At 41.6% G+C, this 21,560-nt stretch overlaps 1 protein-coding gene across 34 annotated transcripts in view; it reads left to right on the top strand.

The window, feature by feature from the left end:
* The first annotated feature begins 15,491 nt into the window (after positions 1-15,491).
* Positions 15,492-21,560, top strand: part of FERMT2 (FERM domain containing kindlin 2) — a 73,455-nt gene continuing 67,386 nt past the window's right edge. For 33 of the 34 annotated variants that reach the window (XR_014059966.1, XR_014059965.1, XR_014059978.1 and 30 more), the window contains exons 1-2: positions 16,602-16,782; positions 17,186-17,351. Coding sequence is in view for 7 of the 34 variants with exons in the window: in XM_081511589.1 (XP_081367715.1) it covers positions 17,195-17,351 (157 nt within the window). In the remaining 27 variants the exon portion in view is untranslated. Of the gene's footprint in view, positions 15,557-16,601; positions 16,783-17,185; positions 17,352-21,560 lie in introns of those variants that run through there. The other variant, XM_081511590.1, reaches the window with a different exon arrangement.

The raw sequence follows: 21,560 nt of genomic DNA, 5'->3' as shown, positions 1-21,560 counted from the left end.
GCCTCGTGCACACTTGTGAAAACTGGAAGCGGAAGGGAGAGGATCCGGCTGGCTTTAACAAACGCTTTGTGACATTTCACATTTGTGTCCTTGGCACAGGGCCCAATGTCAATAGCACTGTATCAGGTGATAGCGTATTTCCCTCTTCGTATAATAATTGATGAAGATGAACTCTCATTCATTCATTCACAGAACATGTTCAAATAAATGAAATGTTTCAATAAGTAGAATGGTCTCTATATCCACAAGGAGAAATCAATTTAAACAAATGAGCTTTGGGTGTTAGAAATGTTAATTTTTAAAACTACAGAAAATGACAACCATTACAACGAAACCCGTATTCATTCCTATCAGCCAGAATTAGTGACCATTACCATTTTGTCTTTCTTTTTTTTGTTTCCAGCCTTTAAAAAAAAGGTTATGCAGTGCATGATAGAATAATATGACAGGGCTTAAAGTAAGTCAGTCCCCTACCCCTAGACCTCTGATCTTCTGTTTCAAGGCAACCTCTACTGCAAATTTTTTGTATTTCCTTACAAAGATATTCTATGCACATAGAAGCTTATATGTAAATGTAGTCTCCATTTTTCTTTTTTTCACAAATGGAAGCTCATGATATACAATATTCTGCATCTTAATTCCTTCAAGCAATACATCTTGGAGACCTTTGAAACAAGAGAGTTGTAAGTCTAACATGAGAAAGTACTTTTTAAATTCCATGATGATAAAATTTTGAAATAAGTCACTAAAATTGATAATATTAGTTTCAGCTCTCTCAAACCACTTCTGGCACCTCTCTGGTTGAGGTTCCCGAGAAGCCAACTCCGAAACAGATTAATGTGCAGGAATTTTATTGGGAAGTGCTCTTGGAATCAATACCTATGGAAGAGAACAGAAGAGGGAACAAAGCAGAAATGAGCAGAGAGGAAGTCTGGGTTGCAATGCAGTTTCAGCTACAGCCTTGTGACCGCCTGAGGAGCTGAAGCTGGAATGATCCTTCCAAGCTGTCCTCAGTAGGGAAGGAGTCCAGGCCTTTAAACCTCTACATCAATCAGTCATGGGATGCAGATGGCCCCCGAAAAGTTGTGACCTTGGGCTACATGGTCTTCCCAGCCAAGACAACTTCCAGGGAAGGCCAATAGCTAAGGGCTACCTGCCAGAGGCACTCCCAAAATAGGGGGGAATAAGTTCTTCATCCCTGAAGGGGAATCCAGGGAAAGCATCATAGTATCTACTTTGCTTTTTTAAAGTTCTCTTTTTAAATATTCATTTATTTATTTTTGGCTGTGCTGGGTCTTCATTGCAGCACACAGGCTTTCTCTAGTTGTGGTAAACAGGGACTATTCTAGTTGTGGTGTGCCGGCTTCTCATTACTGTAGCTTCTCTTGTGAAGAGCACGTGCTCTAGGGCACATGTGCTCAGCAGGCTGTGCACAGCCTGCTGTGGGATCTTCCCAAACTAGGGATTGAACCTGTGTCCTTTGCATTGGCAGGTGGATTCTTAACCACTGGACCACCAAGGAAGTCCAAACCTTCCTATTTTTAAGACTACATGTCACAGTATTTAGGAGTGAAATTTCATAATAAATATAATTAACTTTCAAATGGCTCCAGAAAATATACTTGTGGGAATTGGAGAAAGAGATAAAGCAAATTTACAAAATGCAAACAGTTAGTGAATTTAAGCAGAAGATATGTGGGTATTCGTAGTATTAATTCTTGCAGTTTTCCTGTGGCATTGGTGACACAGTATAAGAGGTTGTACCTGGAACCCAAATGCTAGAACCAGGTGACATAACTTGTTAAAGGTGGATAACTATCTAAGGTCATTATGCTAGAGTTTCATGGTGACCCTCTCAGGTCTTCTCCCAACTTTCAGACCTCATTTTGGACAGGAAGGATTTTCTACCAACACAACATGCCTTTAGTAAGGATAGTGGGGAGATTTGAGATCACGCGCTCTCTGCACATCACTGTAAACAAAGTACCCCAAACTTAACAAATAAAACAAAGTACTGTGTGCCCTTTCAATATTCTCCTAGAGTATTATCTCTAACAAGACTGCCTAACAAGTCTGATGGTCTAGGAAACGTAATTTTGTTTGGTTGGCCATTTACTTTTGCTTCGAGCCTAGACTCTGTGAAGTTAAATATTACCATAGAAAATTGATAATGATTTTTGCCCAGTCAATATGATAATCTCAAAGATTATGGTTTTACTCTTAGGACATCTACCAGTTTTGTATCTAATTTTGCCATCTTATTCCAGTGTTCTTTTTTTCACCAATCCTATATATCAGCTTCCTAGATCCTCTTTGGATCAATTTCACCATCCTCCTGTTTCTTCATTATAATTAAATAAATCTTTGACATATTGTGTATTTCTGTAAAAGCCATGTTTTTGAAAATTATATTGCGACCTCCTCCAGACTGCTATCTCCTAGTTTCCTTTGAAAAAAATGTATTTCTTTTGCTTATCACTATAAATTCTCTTAATAGAATTTATAGATCAGAATGCTCTTTCAACTCTGTCCTGCATGGGACGACTCCAGTGGAGTTTTCTTACCCATCATTCTCCTTGAGACATGTAACTTATTTCTCTCCCTTGAGTATTTTAAAGGATTAAAACTCCATTAGTCCTGAAAAAAAAAAAATCTACAAAGCCAATAAAATCAACTGCACAATTATATTATATGAAAATAAAATACCTAAAAATATAATACAAACAGCGACATTAGAAGAATGAATTATATGAGCAGCAAAGACTTGCCGTGGAGCTGTAGGAACAGGCTAGACTGTGCTGTTCTTTTCATCCATCACCCACTCTGCCTGGGCTGAGCTTTGTTCTCATTGCCCAGTGTCACTGCCATGTCAGTTGTGTTAGTCACTCAATTGTGTCCAACTCTTTGCAACTGCATGGACCGTAGCCCGCCAGGATCCTCTGTCCCTGGAATGCCAGCTGTTAACTATTTTGACTATCACTCTCGAATTAATACAACTGTAATAAGGTTATTTTTATTTTTGTCATCATTTAAAATCATGGTATGTTAGAGTTTAGAGGTGTTAGTCCCTTTAAGAAATAAAAATGAACTTACATGAAGTGACTATAATAGTCACTCAAATTCATAGAGGCAGAAAGTAAAACAGCTAGGGGATGTTGAGGGGATGGCAAGTTAGTGCTTCATAGGTACAGAGTTTCAGTTTAGGAAGATGACAAAGCTCTGGAGACAGATGGTGGTACTGGTTGCAGGACAGTGTGTATGCAGTTAATGCTACTAAACTGTACACTGAAAAATGGCTAAAATGGCAAATTTTATCTTATACTATTTTACTACCAAAAAGTCACTACTAAAAATAGTTAATTAAATAAAAAAACAATTAGGGACTTCCCTGGTGATTCCGTGACTAAGACTGCGCATTCCCAGTGCAGGGGGCCCAGGTTTGATCCCGGGTCAGGGAACTACTAGATCCCACGGGTTGCAGCTAAGACCCAGTGCAGCTAAATAAATAAATATTTTAACAAACAAACAGAGTGTCTTCTAATTACCTGTATCATTTTTTTAAAAAATTTAAATAAAATAATAAGACTACAAATAGAAAATAAGTTCATATAGATGTGGAAAGGATAAAAAAATGATAGGTGTTCAGAAAAAACAATAAAAACAAATGATTAAGGGTATTAATTTCATTGAAGAGACTAAAGAAATATATTGCCTACTGAAAAGTTGTCGGTACACTTATACCATATTTAAAAATTGTATCTTCTCCCAGAGAGGAAATAACCTCCAACAGAACAAGATGAAATTTAGAAATTTGGGTTGATTACTGGAAACACTCCCTGTCTAGGAGATAAATATTGAATTATGAAATGGTCTCCTCAGGGAAATTGTGAAAGTCATCATCGAAACTATTAAAAATTAAATCAGATAAAACATCAGACAGGCCTAATGTAGGAAAAGATCCTGTCCTGGTTTTGGGGAGACAGATTGGAAGACTTGTTGGGGCTTTTCTATTATTTATCTGAAAAATTCTGCCAAGCAGCAAAATCCATATATTCAACTTAGGCATAAGCTCTGAAACTGCTATTCAGAGTTCCTGAAAAAAAACAGTAGGTTAATGGAGATTGGAGACAGGGTTGTTGTTGTTCATTGGCAAAGTCATGTCCGACTCTTTGCAACCCCAGGGACTACAGCACACCAGACCCCCCCCGTCCTCCACTATCTTCTGGAGTTTGCTCAGATTCACGTCCATTGAGTCAGTGATGCTATCTAACCATCTCATCTTCTGCTGCCCGCTTCTCCTTTCGCCCTTCGATCTTTCCAAGCATCAGGGTCTTTTCCAATGAGTTGGCTCTTTGCATCAGATGGCCAAAATATTGGAGCTTCAGCTTTAGCATCAATTTGAGTCCTATTTTGAATGTATTAAACTAGAGACCCAGGCATGCCCAGATCCTGCAGTGCCAAGCATCCTTCATGCTCAATTGGTTCAACCACATGAAAACAAACAGCCAAATTCAAAGCAAAATTCCCTTTCATTAACATCTGAGCCAGTGCTTCATACTCCCACAGAGAGGGAAGGAGTCTCTGGCTGGACTGGAGAATGTGGCTTCTGCTTAAGGTTTCATTTCTTTCTTCCAAATAGGAGGAGCCTGCACCTCTGGAGGGCATATAGAATGGAAGAGAGGAGGCACTGAGTCTGCCCCAGGTGGAGAAAGGCTACCACACAAAAGATGCTGGAGATAGGTTCCAACTTGGACAAACACTAAACTTAACCTGTTAACAAACCTCCCCAACTAATAATGTGGACTCTAATCTACATATTAACAACTCTTCCCTTGTGGGCAAAGACCTAGTAGTTGTGGAGAGAAGGGAGATGTGTCTTTCCCCCATTTTCTCACACTCAAAAATAAATTATGTATAAGGGCCAATTCTCAGGAATGCAAAATTATTTAATATTGGAAGGACTGATGCTAAAGGTGAGGCTCCAATACTTTGGCCATCTGATGCAAAGAGCCAACTCATTAGAAAAGACCCTGATGCTGGGAAAGATTGAAGGCAAAAGGAGAAGGGGACAACAGAGGATTAGATGATTGGATGGCATCACTGACTCAATGGACATGAGTTTGAGCAAACTCCAAGAGATAGTGAAGGACAGGCAAGCCTGGCGTGCTGTAGTCCATGGGGTTGCAAAGAGTCAGACACGACTTAGTGCCTGAACAACAACAAATTCACATGTTCACCTCCTGTAGAATTGTTAATCCCAATAGCGTGTTAGTCGCTCAATCATGTCTGACTCTTTGCAATCCCACGGACTGTAGTCTGCCAGGCTCCTCTGTCCATGGGATGCTCCAGGCAAGTATACTGGAGTGGAATGCCAATAGAAGCCTGCAATTAAAAGCCTTTATACTCTGATTCATGTTGAGGTTTGACAGAAAACAACAAAATTCTGTAAAGAAATTATCCTTCAATAAAAAAATTAAAAAAAAAAAAAAAGCTTTTATAGGCTTTGAGGATGGATGTCCAGAAATACTGTGACTTGAAATTTAAAGTCCTATCACAGAAGGAGTTGTTTCTATAGTTAGGAGGACACATATTTTGGTTGGAAAGGAGATAAGATAAATTTGGATCAAATTAAGGGAGAGTCCTAGTATTATGTGGAGAATGTTATTGTCCTAAACATAAAATGAAAACATTGAAATTTATTAAAGGAAAAAGGAGTCTAGAAGGAATGTAAAAGAAAAATATGTTGAAATGTAATGACAGAAAATCTGAGAATTTCTCAGCTAGACCTTCAACAAGTTATGGGTGAAAACGTACTATCCATTGGCTGTCATTCATTCAACAAATATTTATTGGGTATCTATTTCGGTGCCAGGTACTGGCGGGTATTGAGGATAAAACAGGGTGGGATAAACACTGTTCCTTCAAGGTAGGGATGGCATACATTAGCCAAAGAATCATACAAATATCTAATTGTAAACTGTGAGCAGTCCTGTGATATGAAAGAAGAGGCCTTAAAAACAGCCTGTAGCAGAGTAAACCAGTTTAGTCTGGGAGTGAGGGAAAGCTTCCCTTACATGGGGTATTTGCACTGTGTATCTTAGTCTGCATTTTCCCAAACGCAGACCCTAAGACAAGGGTTTGGGCACAAGTGACTTATTTAAGAGTGAATGAAAATTTCATGGACCAGAGCCTGGCAGGCTACAGTCAAGGGGGTCACAAAGAGTCGGACATGACTTAGCGACCGAGCACGCACGCACAACTTACTTAAGACTGAATGAGTAAGTTAAGGAAGGAAAACTTTTCCATTAAAAAGGAAGGAAGGGCCAGGAAAATGTGGTGTGACAGGAGGCAAGGGAAATGTTGCAAGGAGAAAGTGATCGCCAATGTTAAGAACTGCCAATAAATCAAGATGAGGGTTAAAAATGCCTTTTGAGTTTAGTGACACGGAGGCAATTCTGACAACATGAGCCACTTCAGTGAAGTAAGGAGGCAGAGACAAGAACGAGATGGGTTCAGTAGTAAAAGAATAAAAAGGAAAGGAAGACAAAATGTTCTCTGACTGGAGACAGTGAGCAGAGGTCAGCCATTTAAGCCATTGTAAAGAGTTCAATTTTATTCTGAGCACAATGGAAAGCTGTTGATGTTTCTAAGAGAAGAGTAAATCTTGTGATTTACATATTTAGAGGATCACTCTAGGTACTCTATAGGAAATGGACTGGAGAGGGGAAGAGTAGAGAGATCACTCAGGAGGCTCTTGAATAAATAACCCAACTGAGAAGCTGGTGGCCAGCCCCAGGATGGTGATGGTGAAGGTGTAGAGAAGTGGATGAATTCAGGATCTATTTTACAGACAGACTTAGCATGTACTTAGTCGCTGGAGGAGTGGTGGTGAAGGAATGTGGGAAACCCAGCTTTTAGGCTCAGCAAATGGATGAATGATGGTGTCATTTACTGAGATGGGAAACACTGGAGCAGAAATAGATATTGAAAGAAAGTCAGTGTCACATTGCACACATTAGTGTGAAATATTTTTTATACATGAATCTCCAAGTCTGGAGCTCCAAGGACAGATCTGGGCTAGAGACTTGGAATCATCAGCATAGAGACAACATTTTAAGTCTCAAAGTAGAAGAAGGTAGGCTAGAGAGAGAATGCATACAGAAAAGAAAAGAGGTCCCAGGTTGAATTTAGGGCTTGGCTAGAGGCTAAGGAGCCGACAAGGGAGACTGAAAAAAAGAAGACAGAAAGGTAGAACAAAAATAAGGAGATGGCAATTTCCAGAGTCCAAGAGGAGCAAGAAATTAGAAAGAGAGCAGACAGCATCTAATGCTGCTGAAAGTTTGAGTGAGGAGAGGATGGAAAAGGCACTGCACGTTTTGCAACAGAGAACTCATGAGTGTCAGCGGAGAAGCGACCACAGAGACTAATTTGAGGGTGAATTAAAAAGTAATTTAGACTTGAGGAAATAGGTATGTTGCACATAAGCATCTCATATAAGTGGGTTTGTGTTCAAGGGGACCATAGCAGTATGGGTAGTGGAGGGATATATGTCATCAAGAAAGATCTTCTTCTTTCTTTAAATGGGAAATGGTAGAGGCATCCCAGGTGGCACAAGTGGTAAAGAACCCATCTACCAGTGCAGGAGACACAAGAGACAGGAGTTCAATCCCTGGGTTGGAAAGATCCCCAGAAGTAGGAAATGGCAGCCCACTCCAGTATTTTTGCCCGGAGAATCCTTCGGATAGAGGAGCCTGGAATGCTACAGTCCATAAGGTCGAAAAGAGTCCAACAAGACTGAGCAACTAAGCACAAAGCACAGTACAGAGTCTATCTATACGATGATGGCATTGATTTGAAGCAAGCGGAGAATTAGATGAAGCAGGAAAAATTGCTGATGCAGGAATAGTGTGGATATCTCCAAGAGCACAGTCCTAAAAAAATAATGGGATCCCAAAATGAAGAGTTTATATTTTCATAGACGCATTTTTTTTCCATTTGCTCACTAATTTCATAATGAAATTTATGCTGAATTTAATTCAACGGGGAAAAAAGATTTGCAGTGACACCTCCCAGGCACCAGGTGGTGATGTTCAGCTGTGGTCAATTCTCTGTCACCTGAGCACCTGTTTAGGAGCAAGTGGATAAAAAGCACTTTTGTCCTTCCAAGTTGAACTGAGTTGGCCGTAGGGCAACTGGAATTGTGGGTGACTTTCTGGCTTGGCTCTTTTAGTGGAATTGCAACTCCTAGTTTGGGAAGAAAAGAGGGTTTATGCATTTGAAGAGGGCATTGTTATACAAAGCACAAAGGGGAGGGATCCTTTCTCCGAATGGGGGTTGGGAGTCAGCAATTTACCTGCCACTAAAAACAAGGAGGAACTGGCTAGACAGTAAATAACACTGAAAATCAGGGAGGAGCCTAGTGTGTTCATTAACAGGGAAACACTTATCAAGTGGGAGTTTTTGCTGTGTTGCAGGAATTGGCTGCAGAAGGCAGCTGTGGGGGTTGACCTCTTGGCCTGTAGCCTTCCAGTGACTTACACGTGACGGCTATACTGTCCCCAGGCCAGCTGACCCCCTGCAGCTTCTCTGGGGCAGGAAAGTTGGTATCTGTGCTGCTACCACTGGTTTTCGCTTACCGGCCTCTGAATTTCTGTCCTTGTCCTACTGAAATAATCTCTTAATCACATCCTTCCTTTCTTACATCCTGGCCCCAATCTGACCTCCTGGGAGGGTGTCCATCCGAGAAGCACAATAACTCAGCCAGCCCCACCCTCTTCTTGACTAATATAGACATTATTTATTTAAATAAGTTTATGCACCAATTTGCTGTATCCTGCCGTGCGTTTCCACTCTTATAAAATGGTTAGAACCTTCCAATAACCCAGTTCTACCCTTGCAAGCTTGTGAGTCTGTATTCTGTCTTGGCAAGGGCTGCTCCTATTCCCCCTGAATCTTTGGTACAATCCCAGATAATCCCAGAGGTAATTTGGTTTCGGTGTTAAGCAACCATTTCCCTCTTATGTCTTCCACGGTCTTTACGAATGCTCAGGTCCCCTTTGTTTTGAAAAACCATCTCTGCTCCTGTGGCACCTCCAAATTAGCATCCTATTTCTTGCTTTCCTTTTATTGATAAACTTCCCTTTAGCTGTTTGAACTCTGTCTTCAGTGGGTTGGCTGTAAAGTGATCTCTCCAAGGTGAGCGATGATTCTCACCAGCCTCTTCTTCTGGCACTCTATTCTCCTGGACTTCTCGGCATCATTTGATACTGCTGACCACCTTTCCTTCTTGGAATGGCTTCTTTCTTTCTTTGTTTTGGTTGGCAAGACACTGAACTAACTTGATTCTTTTCCCTACTCCGATCCTTTCTTCTCTGTTGCCTTAGATGTCTCTTCTTCCTGCTTCCACCCTTGGAGAGCAGTTCCCCAAGGGTCAGTCTCATTTGGGAAGTTGAGACACCCATGAAGGCTTGCCTCAATGTTAATGATTTTTCTCTGTGTGATCTGATCCTCTCACAAGATTACTAGGCTTGTTTATCTAATTGTCCTCCAAGTGTTTCCACTGGGATGTACAGCTTTCACCTCAAGTTCAATATTTCTTTTTTTAAAAAAACAACAAAAAAAAAGCTTCACATTTCCCTTGGTCCCTGAAATCAGCTCCTCCCAATTTTTCTTTTCCAGTTCAGTAACTCCACTGTTTTTTCTGGTCACCCAATGGTAAAAACTTAGAAGCATTTATGATCTTCTGTTTTCAAACTTGTTTTAAACCCACTTCTTCCAAGTACCAACCATGTAATTTAGAACAAGTTAGACAACCAGATAATCAGTTTGGCTATCAGTTAACTCACATTAAATAAGGATAATAATAAAAACTTAAGGTTATTGTGAAGTACATGTATAGTGTCCTGCGCAGCACTTAGAACATCAAAAATGCACAAAAACTTTTGACACATTGAATTCCCTCCATCTCTCACTCCCTATTACTTACCTTACCAGCCAAAGACTTTCTCTTGTATCTAAGAGATGCTTGCTTATTGCAAGCAAACTTCTGGACTTTAGTCTCTCGTTCTTCCATCATGCATATTTTTCTTGGATTAATCTCATTTGAACATTGCTTTCATGATGTTACTATTGTGAGCCAGTTTTTTAATGGCTCCCCATTCTCTTTCTCAGACTCTAAACTCACCAGTCGGCCTCACTCCATGCTCACTCTTTTCCAGTGCAACTCTGTGGCATTTCCTCCTTTCTTCTCTCCGGCTGGTGATCATGCCGTGCTCACTTCTGCGTCATGATTTCACATACCACACCTCTGGATAGGCCTAACTCCATCTACTATTTCAGATCTGCTTAGATTTATCTTCAGAACACATCCCATGACTCTCTTGATGACTGTCTTTCAGAGGCTAGGTTATCACAATCTTCAAAGCAGGTCTGGACTTCACAATTTAGTCATTACAGTAATAGAATTTTTATCCCTTCTGATTTTTTAATGTCATTTTACAATAATTTATTTTAAATTTTATTTTTGGCTATGCTGGTCCTTCGTTGCTGCACGGACTTTTCTCTAGTTACAGCAAGCACGGGTTACTCTCTAGCTGTGGTGCAGGGGCTTCTCATTGTGGTGGCTCTCGGGGACGCGGGCTTCAGTAGTTGTGGCACATGGGGTCAGTAGTTGCAGTTCCTGGGCTCTAGAGCACAAGCTCAAAAGTTGCGGCTTACTTAGTTGCTCCAAGGCATGAGGGATCTTCCCTGATCAGGGATTGAACCTCTGTCTCCTGCATTGGTGGGCGGATTCTTTTCCACTGAGCCACCAGAGAAGCCCCTTCCCTTTAAGTTTTTAATGATTCACTAAAAAATACTTCTATATGAATATTAATAATAGTCAAAAGGTGGAAATAACCCAAGTGTCTTTCATTTATCACTTGAACGACATTTGGTTGTTTCTGTCTTTTGGCTATTATTAATGTAGCTGGACCATAAAGAAGGCAGAGCACCGAAAAATTGATGCCTTCAAACTATGGCACTGGAGAAGACTCCTGAGAGTCCCTTGGACAGCAAGGAGATCAAACCAATCTTAAGGGAAATCAACCCTGAATACTCGTTGAAAGGACTGATACTGAAGCTGAAACTCCAGCATCATGTTCATCTGACACAAACAGCTGACTCATTGGAAAAGTCCCTGATGCTGGGAAAGATTGAGGGCAGGAGGAGAAGAGGTCATCAGAGGATGAGATGGATGGATGGCATCACCAATGCAATGGACATGAACTTGGGCAAACTTTGGGAAATGGTGAGGGACAGAGAGAACTGGCGTGCTGCACAGTCCATGGGGGCACAAAGAGTCAGACACGACTGGGCGACTGAACAAAAAGAACAATCTTTGTATACAAGTATTTGTGTGGACATATGTTTCCAATTCTCCTGGGTATATATCTAGGAACAGAATTGTTAGGTTATATGGGAATTCTATATTTAACATTCTAAGGAACTGCCAAATCATTTTTCAAAACAGCTGACCATTTTGCACTCCCACCAGCAATGCGTGAGGGTTGTAATTTCTCCACATCTTAGCCAATACTCGTTACTGTCATCTTTTTTATTATATCATTTTAGTGGACGGAAAGTGTTATCACATTGCAGTTTTGATTAGTATTTCCCTGATGCCTAATAACATTGAGTATCTCATTACGTGCTTTTCGCCTATTTGTACATCTTCTTTGAAGAACTGTCTACTCAGATCATTTGCCCATTCTAAACTTAATTAATTACTTGGCTGCGGCTGCGTCAGGTCTTAGTTGCCATCCTCAGGATCTTTGTGGTGTCACGTGGGATCTCTTGTTGCATCTTTTGCTGTGGCACACAGGCTCTCGCTGTGGCTTGTTGGGTCAGTAGTAGAAGCATATGGGCTAAGTTGCTCTGCAGCACACGAGACCTTAGTTTCCTGATCAGGGATGAACTCAGGTACTCCCTACAATGGAAGCACAGAGTCCTGACCACTGGACCACCAGAGAATTCCCTCTTTTCACATTTTTAAAATGAGATTTGGAAAAAAAAAAACACTTTATTTTATATTGGAGTATACCTGATTTACAATGCTGTGATAGTTTCAGGTGGGCAGAAAAGGGACTCAGTCATACATATACATATATCCATTCTCCCCGAAACTCCCCTCCCATTTAGACTGCCTCAAAACATTGAGCAGAGTTCCCTGTGTTATACAGTAGGTCCTTGCTGGTTTTCCATTTTAAATAAAGCAGTATATACATGTTGATGACAAACTCCCTACCTAACCTTTCCCCATCTCTTTTCACATTTTTGTTACTGTCCTTTGAAATACTGGCATTTTTGATTTTGATAAAACCCCACTTAGTTTTTCTTTCATTGTTTTTGCTTTGATGTTCTCTTTAAGAAGGCATCATTTAATCTATGGTGACAAGGGTTTACTCCTATGTTTTCTTCTAAGAATTTTACAGTTTAAATATTATATTTAGGTCTACGACCCATTTTGAGTTAATTTTTGTAAATGGTATAAGGTCTAATTTAACTCTTTATGCATATGGATAGCCTTTCTGGTGTTTCAAATATTCTAATATTAGAAACATGTTCCTTAAGAGCTTATGACATGTGTTATACATCTGCAGATATGTCTCAGTGCCCTGCACTGTGCTAAGCACACAGTTAGCCACCTTGTTTGTATGAGCGTGTGTGAACAGTTCATATTTCTGTCAGAGGCAGAACATTTCACAAGATGACGTGATGTTCAAAAACTGTTTTCTAAGGATCAACCAGCATGATTTTCTACCAAACAGCTTTCTGTAATCTAGGGCAGTAAATACAAGTGTATTTTTTTCCCCTTGAAGTAGAGATCTCAATGTTATCTCAGAGGCTTTCTTTAGGCCTGTGTCAAAACAGCCCCACCCTGAAGCAAGTCTTCCTTGTCGCTCATTTTGCCAGGCTTTTCCTTGCCATCCACCTTGAATACCACTTCTATCAAAAAAGTGGCCCCTGCAACCTTCCTTCCCATTCTTAGTTCACACTCCATGCCTCTTGATTTCTACCTCCTTAGTAGCTTTCACAGGGAGCTCCATTTTTGGTAATCCCTGAGACAAACAGAGAATTCTGCTCACCTGGTATTTGACAGGAATAATTCATTACATTTCATCTTGCTGGCCTCAAACGGCATTTTTAAGTGCATTTTAAAATACTTCTACACATTCATACTCACACAAACCTCCCCTTATGTTCTCCTATCCCCCAACCTCTCTATATTTCAAACTCACTGGTTATATTTGCTACGAACCTTTTAAGATTGTAAAGCACAGTTTAAGTGGGCTCAGAGAAAAAGCTGAAGTCAACCTGCGGATTACCAAGCCGGAGGGCTGCATTTGACGGCAGATCTGTGAGGTATCATTTGGTTTAAACCTAAGCCCAGTGCTTGGTACCTTATTTGGATATTGCTGCTTTCAGTGCTTGAGCTGTTCTTCCAAACACTGGAGTTCTCGGCTACTTTTCAGTATGATGTAAGTACCACAAGTATTGCATTGTCTTAGAGGTTCTAGTGGGGGATTTCAGATAAGATTCCACATCTGAACACACTGGGAAACGTTAGGTGGAAGTAAACATTTAAGAAATGTATTTGAAGGTCTCACTCAATAATCGAGAAAAAAAAATCCCCAGTTTCAGAGATTCAAGTCTGACTCCTCTTTAATCTTCAAAGCAAGCAACAGCTTGAAACACTCAAAAAGAGAGCCTACAGGGACCAGCTGCACCCAACTCAGCCTAACTATTCCTCTAATAGTTCTTTTAGGGGGTCACTGCCTACCCTGTGCTTCCAGTTGGCTTGAACACCAACTGCTGATTATCTGAAGCTAGTAAAGTCGCTTGTAAAGCTATAATTAAGCTGTTTCAAATGCTAAGAAAGGGGACTGATATTTGCAATATTAACAACCCGCTCCCAGCTCCCCATCCTAATGCAGGAAACATTCACAGAAATCGGCAGCAGTCATAGTAGTAGGGATTGTGGTGGGAGGTTGTTCAGAAAGTAACTCACAGGAGAGTTAGAAAAAGAACTAGAATGTGGATACTGAGCATTGAAAGAGTTTCTGAGATACAACAGTTGGCTTAGACAAATTTGTCTGAAGGAAAGGGAATATTCAGAAAGGACGTGGATATTTTTGGTTCTACAAAGGCATGTTTAAGAAGTCATAGTCATTCAGAGCTTGCTGGAGCACTTGAAAAGTTGTTGAGGTACAATTCTCAGCCACATTCCCGGCTCTATTTTAAGTCTCTAATCCTCCACTTCCCATCTTTTTTCCTTGTTGTTTTGTGCCCTTTATAATGTATGCTATCTCATAGTTTATGCATCATTATATAATGCCATAAATCTTTGGAGTATAAGGTGTAGAAATAAGCACATACACTTCAAAGCCAGGATTTCCCCCCAAAATGAAATATCTCTATGGGGCAAACATAGTGTTTCCTAGCCTTTTGAGTTGATTTGATCCTAGCACGTCTTTCATTTTCTTTGTGTCAAGGTATTTGCAAATTTGTGGGCAAGACAAATAACTTGAAGTCCCTGCTCTCAAAGAACTTACGTCTTATTTGGGGATATTTAAAAACACAAAAGGAAACCCCTGAAGGTCCTGTCCAGGTGTCCAGCAGCTGCTCTCTCAGTTGTGTCTATCACTGTGAAGGTAATGGCATGCCCAGAGAAATTGAGATGCTGGATGTAATTAAAGGTGGTGACAGACAAGTTCTGAATGCAAAGCTTTGGGATTTTTAGAAAATAAAAAATAGAGAGGCAAATAAACCTCCTTTGATTTTAACACCCAGAGAGCTTGCTAACATTTTGGTGTATTTCCTTTCACTCTTTTTTCTCTTAATAATTAGAACGAGATATGCTTGTGATTTTTTACAGCTGCATGTACAGTTCTGGTTTTTTTTACCCTAAGAAGTTACGCTTTATTTTATTAAAAACATTTTCCAATTATATTTGCAACACCATAATTTACATAAACATCGCCTCCTCTCTGGACGTTCATACTGCTTCCAAGTGAACTATTTAGAACCTCCATGAGAAGAAATGATTGGAGAGTGGAGAGCCTACCGACTCCGAGGCATCAATTTCTCCATGATGACTAGCTGAAAATACTGTAGTGGTTTTCCCTATTTTTGGTGCCAAACCTCTGGCATCTGACTAAACTTCGCTGCTTTTCTTTTACTCCTTTATGGGTCCCACCCCTTTCTTGAGGCCTCTAACCTCGTTTCCCAATAGCGTTGCTGAACACAGAATTATTTGCCTAGGGTGGGGGTGTGAAGAGTCTGACCAAGTTCAAGAAGACTTGGAGGCTTTTAGAACTGGGGGTCTTATGGGATGTGGGATATCTTATCTGCGTCTTCCTGACCTAAATTCGTCGAGCCCTGTATTTGCCAGCGAGGCAGTTTTCCAGTAGGCGTTTTTGACTGGAGCCCTCTCGGTTGAGTGCGATAGTAAAAGGGGGAAGTGGAAGTGAAGTGGGAAGCTGGAGGACCGTTCTCCATCACTGGTCAGTCTCAACAGGTAACATTCTTTAGTTCTTCCCATACCTGCTGGCGCCGGTTCAGAGCTATTAAAATTCCTTCAAGGTGTGGCTGAGGGTGGGGTAGAGGATGTCTAGCCATCTAAATAACTTAGTAGACTGTTAGTGCTAAAATGCAAATAAAAATAAACAAATACGTACACAGTCGAAAAGGCTGGAGAAAAAAGAGTTTCCGAATAAACCTCACTGCCCTGATTTTTCCCCACCTCTAACGACAGCATCGTGGACCTAAATGACTCACTTCTGGTTGGAGCTTCCGAATGGGTTAAGAGCGCAAGTAAACTCTTGGGAGTCCGGTAGGAGTTGCTGATTGTGCCGGACATTGCTTGCAAAGCAATTTTGCGGTTCACCTCTCTCCGATTTTTCTCATTCTTTTGTTGGATGTTCGCGGAGCTGGCTTAGGCATTTACTTTTTTAAAAGTTTTTACGTCGCCAACCCCTGTCTCCAGCTCCCGGAGTGCGGCACTTCTCACCGCCCCGAGACTTTTGGGCTCGTTCCAGACGTGGGGAGGGGGCGGGGGGACTTTGTTCCCCGAAAACGACCTTGCCCTGGGAATTTCCTGTGGCCATTTCTCACGGATGAGCCCACTCCTCCGGCTGGAAGCACCGACACCCACCGCCGCATGCCCTCCCGGAGCCAGAGACGCGAGCGTGGAAGGGAGCGCCCGACGCCCTCCCGCACACGGGTGGGAGGCAGCCGCGCTCTCCGGGCTCCCCCTCCTCAGGTCCCGCCGCCGAGAGCCCGGATGTTGGATTCACTCCCTACGCCGGGTCCTTCATTTCCATAAAAGGGCAGCGACTCGGCGGGGCCGAGATTGCTGCCGCCGCGGGCGCCCCCGCCTCCCCCGCACAGCTCGCCTCCCCGCCGCGCGCCACCCCTCCCCAGCCCGGGAGTTCGCGCGGCCTCGGCCCCGAGTGCGGCGGCGGGGGACGGCGGGGGAGGGGCGAGGCGGCCGGACCCGCGGAGGGCGGCTCGGCTGGGCGGGGAGGAAGGAGCTGGTCTCGGACTGAGGGGGCGGGGAGAGAGGGGTGGAGCGCGGAGGGAGAGGCGAGGGGCAGCGACGGCCGGACTCCATTAGTCGCTCGGGCTTGGACGCAGCGTTTCGCCGGCAGAGGAGGGGACCCGACACCACTGCCGCTGCCGGGCGAGCTCCCGCTCCGCGCCTGTTGCCGCTCCAGCCCGGGCCGGGAGCGCTAGAAGCGCGCGGTGAGCGGCCGGGCCCGGCAGGGACTGAGGGGGAGCGCGGGCGGGGAGGAGGACCGTGGAGCCCGCGGGCGGCCTCTCCCGGGCCTGGGTGCGGCCGGCAGGCGGGCAGGTGAAGCCCGCCGCGGTCCGCTAGGCGAGGGCCGCTAGGCTGGGGCCGCGCGGGGCGGGCGGCGCCGTGTCCGCCGAGGGCCGCCGCGGAGCGAGAGCCGGGGTGGCCGCGGGAAGGGGCGCGGGGCTCAGAGTCCTGCCGGCAGCTGTCCTCGTCGCCGGCTCTCCCGAGTTCGTGCGGAAACCCTCGCGTTCTCCACCTCCTCTCACCCGCGGCTGACTCGGCGAGTTCGGTGGGATTTGCTTTCCTTTGGGGGAGTGACGCTGACGAGAGCCATTTCCTCCGTGCTCGCAGGAAGGAGCCATGGCTCTGGACGGGATAAGGATGCCAGATGGCTGCTATGCGGATGGGACGTGGGAACTGAGCGTTCATGTGACGGACCTGAACCGCGATGTCACCCTGAGAGTGACTGGGGAGGTGCACATTGGAGGGGTGATGCTCAAATTGGTGGAAAAACTCGGTGAGTAGCATCCCGGCCGCGTCAGAGTAACGACTTCCCAGACTGGGCTCGCGGGTGGGGAGCGGGGGACTTAAGGCGGGAGGGGTGGATTTTGAAAGTCTTGCTTGACATCCCGCAAATGCTTTTTTTTTTTTTTTAAATGTAAGATCCCTTAATATTTAAACAAATAGGCTTTTCCCCTTTGCCTCTTTTTTGTATTGTTACTCTTTGAAATTTTAATAATTTGGTGATTCCAGTCTCCTAACTAGTACTTTTAATTGCGTAGGAAATAGAGAAAACTCCTTAATTCTTAAAGGAAGTGAGAAGAGTGCGCAAGTGAAGGTTGAGAGGGTTGTATTACAGGATTTGCGGTTATCGGTTCCTTACCTTCAGTATACCTGAATGTTGGTGACGTTTGATATTGAGGATGATGCAAAATCTATTTAAAATTTAATTCTGTTGGAGAATGTTCAACTTCTGACGTTAGTATGAAAGTTTTGTAGCTGTGCCACTACGTGATGAAGTATATTAAAATGTTCCAGTCATCCACTCTTACTAGGGGTGGGGCAGTGTTTGACTCTCTATAATAGTCCGTGCTTTTAAGGTATTTCGAGCGTTGGATTTTATGTGAATTACAAGCTAGTGAAAGAATTTTGTTTCAAAAAGCCGATATTATTGACTGGAGATTGGCAAAATTTGCTTAGGTACAAATATATTGATTTAATACTATTAGTTGATTGATTTTAAAACTGACTCAGTCTTACTAGCATATCCAACAATGTGAAGTGTAAGAAAATTTTTCAGTACACATTTGTGATGGATGAAACCGTTTTCAGCTGGGAGAATCAACTAAAACGATTCAATAGATGGTTTTATTACGAGAGAAACGCTTGGAGGACTGTTCCTGAGTTTTAATGTGTTATTTGTTTGTAGTACAAGTTCTAATAAGTGTATGGCATTATCTTTTCTAGACTTTGTGTGTGCATCTTTTTAAAACACAGCATTCCTTCTTCAAGCCTCTCTGGAAAAGTAGAAAAATGGTTATTTATCAGGAAATGTATTTCTTACCAAGGATTAGTGTATACCTACCGTATAAACTTACGGAAATTGTGCCCCAATGTAATTGCAGTATAAGACAGCTTTCATTTAGGTGGACCTTTTTTGGATCAGTGCAGGAAGTTTAATTATTGAAGGACCATAAAGAAGCTCCTTAGAGGGTAGCCTCCTTAGGAATGTGCATTGTTTGGCTCTCTGAGACATAGCCCAGGAGGGAGCCCTCTTGCTTTGTAGCCCTTTCAAAATGAGATTCTGATGTGTGTTTACCTACATAACCGTTAGTTATCATTGTTCTTATCTGATTTGACTAAGTCACTGTGCAAAATATTTCTGAGTCTTTTTTGTCCAGCACTAGTAAGGGATTGTTTAAGGAAGAAAATATCAAATATAATTGTTTGTATTTCCTTTGTTATCAAAGAGAGTAAGCGTTTTCTTCAGAGATTGCTTTATATATGACAAATGGGCCTTATTAATACACTGGTTTCAATAAGAGATATTATTGTGAAAAAGGAGCTGTTGAAGGTGACTGAGACAACTTGTAGTTCTTGAAAGCCAGGCTTTATCTAATGAATAAATAATGACTATGTTGCATTGATTGGAGCTGTTTATTATAGAATCACAGGCATAAATAGAAATACAGAGAATAAACTATTTGCAGACAGAACTGATGTTAATTTTCAGTGACTATAATGCTAATCTTTTAATGTTGATATATTTTAAATTTTTTTATGCAGTGAAAAGAAACCCAGTAAAGTAGGAAATGTGTACATGAAAGCCTTACATCTTTCTTGAACTGAACAATATTGATCCTCTTAGATTTTGATTTTCAAATAGAAAATGTTCTTTAGCGTAATTCTGACTTTCCCCTTTGGTAAAAGTAGGGCTTAATGAATTTTTGCTCCTGGTTTTAGGATTAGATACTTTGAATGGCAAGCTATTTTGTTACCTATCGGCAAGTAGATAGAGGAGAAACTCGGGACAGCGTTTTGACTTACAAATCAGGCTCGTCAGATTAGAAAAGAACTTTTTAGTTCTTCAGAGTTGCCTAAAATTGGAATGGCCTACCTTCTGAAGCCCTAAGTTGTGTTTCTGAAGGTATTGGGTAGACTGGATGGTTACTTGTCAACAGCTGAAGTGGATCAAAGAAGCTTGCAGAGTCTAGATGAAAAGAGGTGGAGGTCATGGCACAGATCAGATGGTACAGGGTCTCATGTCTGAGGGGGTTGTAGAGCAGGGATGGACAATTAGCAGAACCAGGCTGCTCTGCACTCAGAACAGTTGTGGTACCACAGAGCAGCCTTCACCTATTTTTCAAACTCCACATGCCTGTTTGATACCCTTCTTGTTTTCATCATAGTGTGTATGAATGAATACCAGAGCATTAGGTTTTAAGGCTGTCTTCCATATAATCAGTGATAGCAGTTATTTCTCTGGGATCGGTAGATTTTATGTTGACTCCTTCCTTCAACATTGTGTTAAAATTTTGTGTGTATGTGCACATATGAAATTTTCTGCAAAGAGTCTTCTTAGCTTTCATTAGGTTTTCGAAGAGGTCTATGATCAAACAAAGATTTGGCCCTTGAAGGTCAGCCTTATTTTGAAGGTACAGTGTTCATCCCAGACTCATGCACTTTAATGAAGCAAGCTAAAAAAGTAAGTAATGTTTCCAGCAACATCTTTATGTTTAGAATTTTATAAAGAACTTGTGTGCTTCAGATAAGATCATTCAACCGTGATTCTTAGATTTATGACTTTAATTCAAAGATCTACACGATCCCTTTTAAATTTTAGTACACAAGACATTTGTTATTCTGCGCAGATCTTTTAAAAGAAAATAGAGTGTACGCCATGAAAAAGTGGGCTTTAGGGAATTATATCGTGATGTCACAGAAACTTCTTACATCTGTGACTTTAGGTTGATACTAGACAAGTAATCTCCATATCAATCTTCCCAATGTTTATACCCCATTCTGACAAGGAAAAGTTATTACACTTGAGTTTTTTAATCCAGATTGAAAGCTTTAAATAGAATTTTAAAAGCTTACTATACTTTTTGTTGAAAACAATTTTCAAAGCTAATAGTTTGGGTTTCTTTTAAGAGTTAAAATATAAAATATCAAGGTTAAGGATTATAAAAATAAGACACCAGAGAATAAAATTATAAAAACAGTTGTATTTAAAAATAAATGTTGCAGGTAAAGAGGAGGCTCAGTTTTGTGAGATTCCTGATCTTCCTTTGGAGATCATCAAGAAATATTAACACTGTTCTACTCTATAGGATTCAGAGCTTAGTAAGCATTGAGGATTCAAAATGCCAAAAGATGCTTTGTTTCACTGCATAGCAAAAGGCTACTGTTTCTGGATGTAGCCTTTGGAAAGAAGTCATCCTCACTTTATCGTGTATCATGTTCTTGCTATAATAATGAAATAGAATACATTTATTTTGGAGTTGTGTGTTAGGATTAAGCTAAACTGAATTTAGCACACATGATGCCCCACCCCCCAAAGATTTTGGTTCATATTACCTTAAAAATCCCTTAAAGTGATAAGTGATCATGAAGTATGGTTTCCATTCATTCATTCCATCTCATAGAAGTATAAAATAGCTAGTTTTACCTTTAGAAATTCCAAAAATAAATTTCTTTAGTTGGAGCACAGATGAAGAAATTGGCTTGCATTCGGGGCTTTGTTACACAAAAATACTTTAAATGCTAGGATCAGAGCTTGGCAAGATGCACACTGGGAGAAACGCTTATGGTACTGGACAGCTCCCTCCTTATACTGCTTAGTGCTCCTTGGGGAGGGCATGCTTATTTAGTGAAATGGTGCCTATGTTGTTGAAATCCTCAGTTTTTTTCCTCTGAGGGCTTATGATTGAATTCATGGAAGTGAAATGTCTGCATGATGCAGCGTCAGTGCATTCACAGTGGACTATATCAAGATAAAAATTTCTGAAAATCTTTTGAACTGGGGTGGGAGAAGCACTTAATGGTGAAATCATATATATTAGAATGAGTTGAATTTTAGTTGTACTATCTTAGAGCAAGTTTACTCAGTATTTAGAGTACTCTTAATGATCCATAGGAACTGGACATTGAATTTTATCTGTTTCTCAGCACATCTAAAGCTCTTTAAAAATAAAGGACAGTATGTGAATTTTACTGAAATTCTCAT

The sequence above is a fragment of the Giraffa tippelskirchi genome, chromosome 7, assembly GCF_054371585.1.
Source record: "Giraffa tippelskirchi isolate mGirTip1 chromosome 7, T2T-mGirTip1v1.2.pri, whole genome shotgun sequence".
NCBI classification, from domain to species: domain Eukaryota; kingdom Metazoa; phylum Chordata; class Mammalia; order Artiodactyla; family Giraffidae; genus Giraffa; species Giraffa tippelskirchi.
Note: the sequence above shows the minus strand (reverse complement) of the source record. Positions and strands in the feature narration are given on the sequence as shown.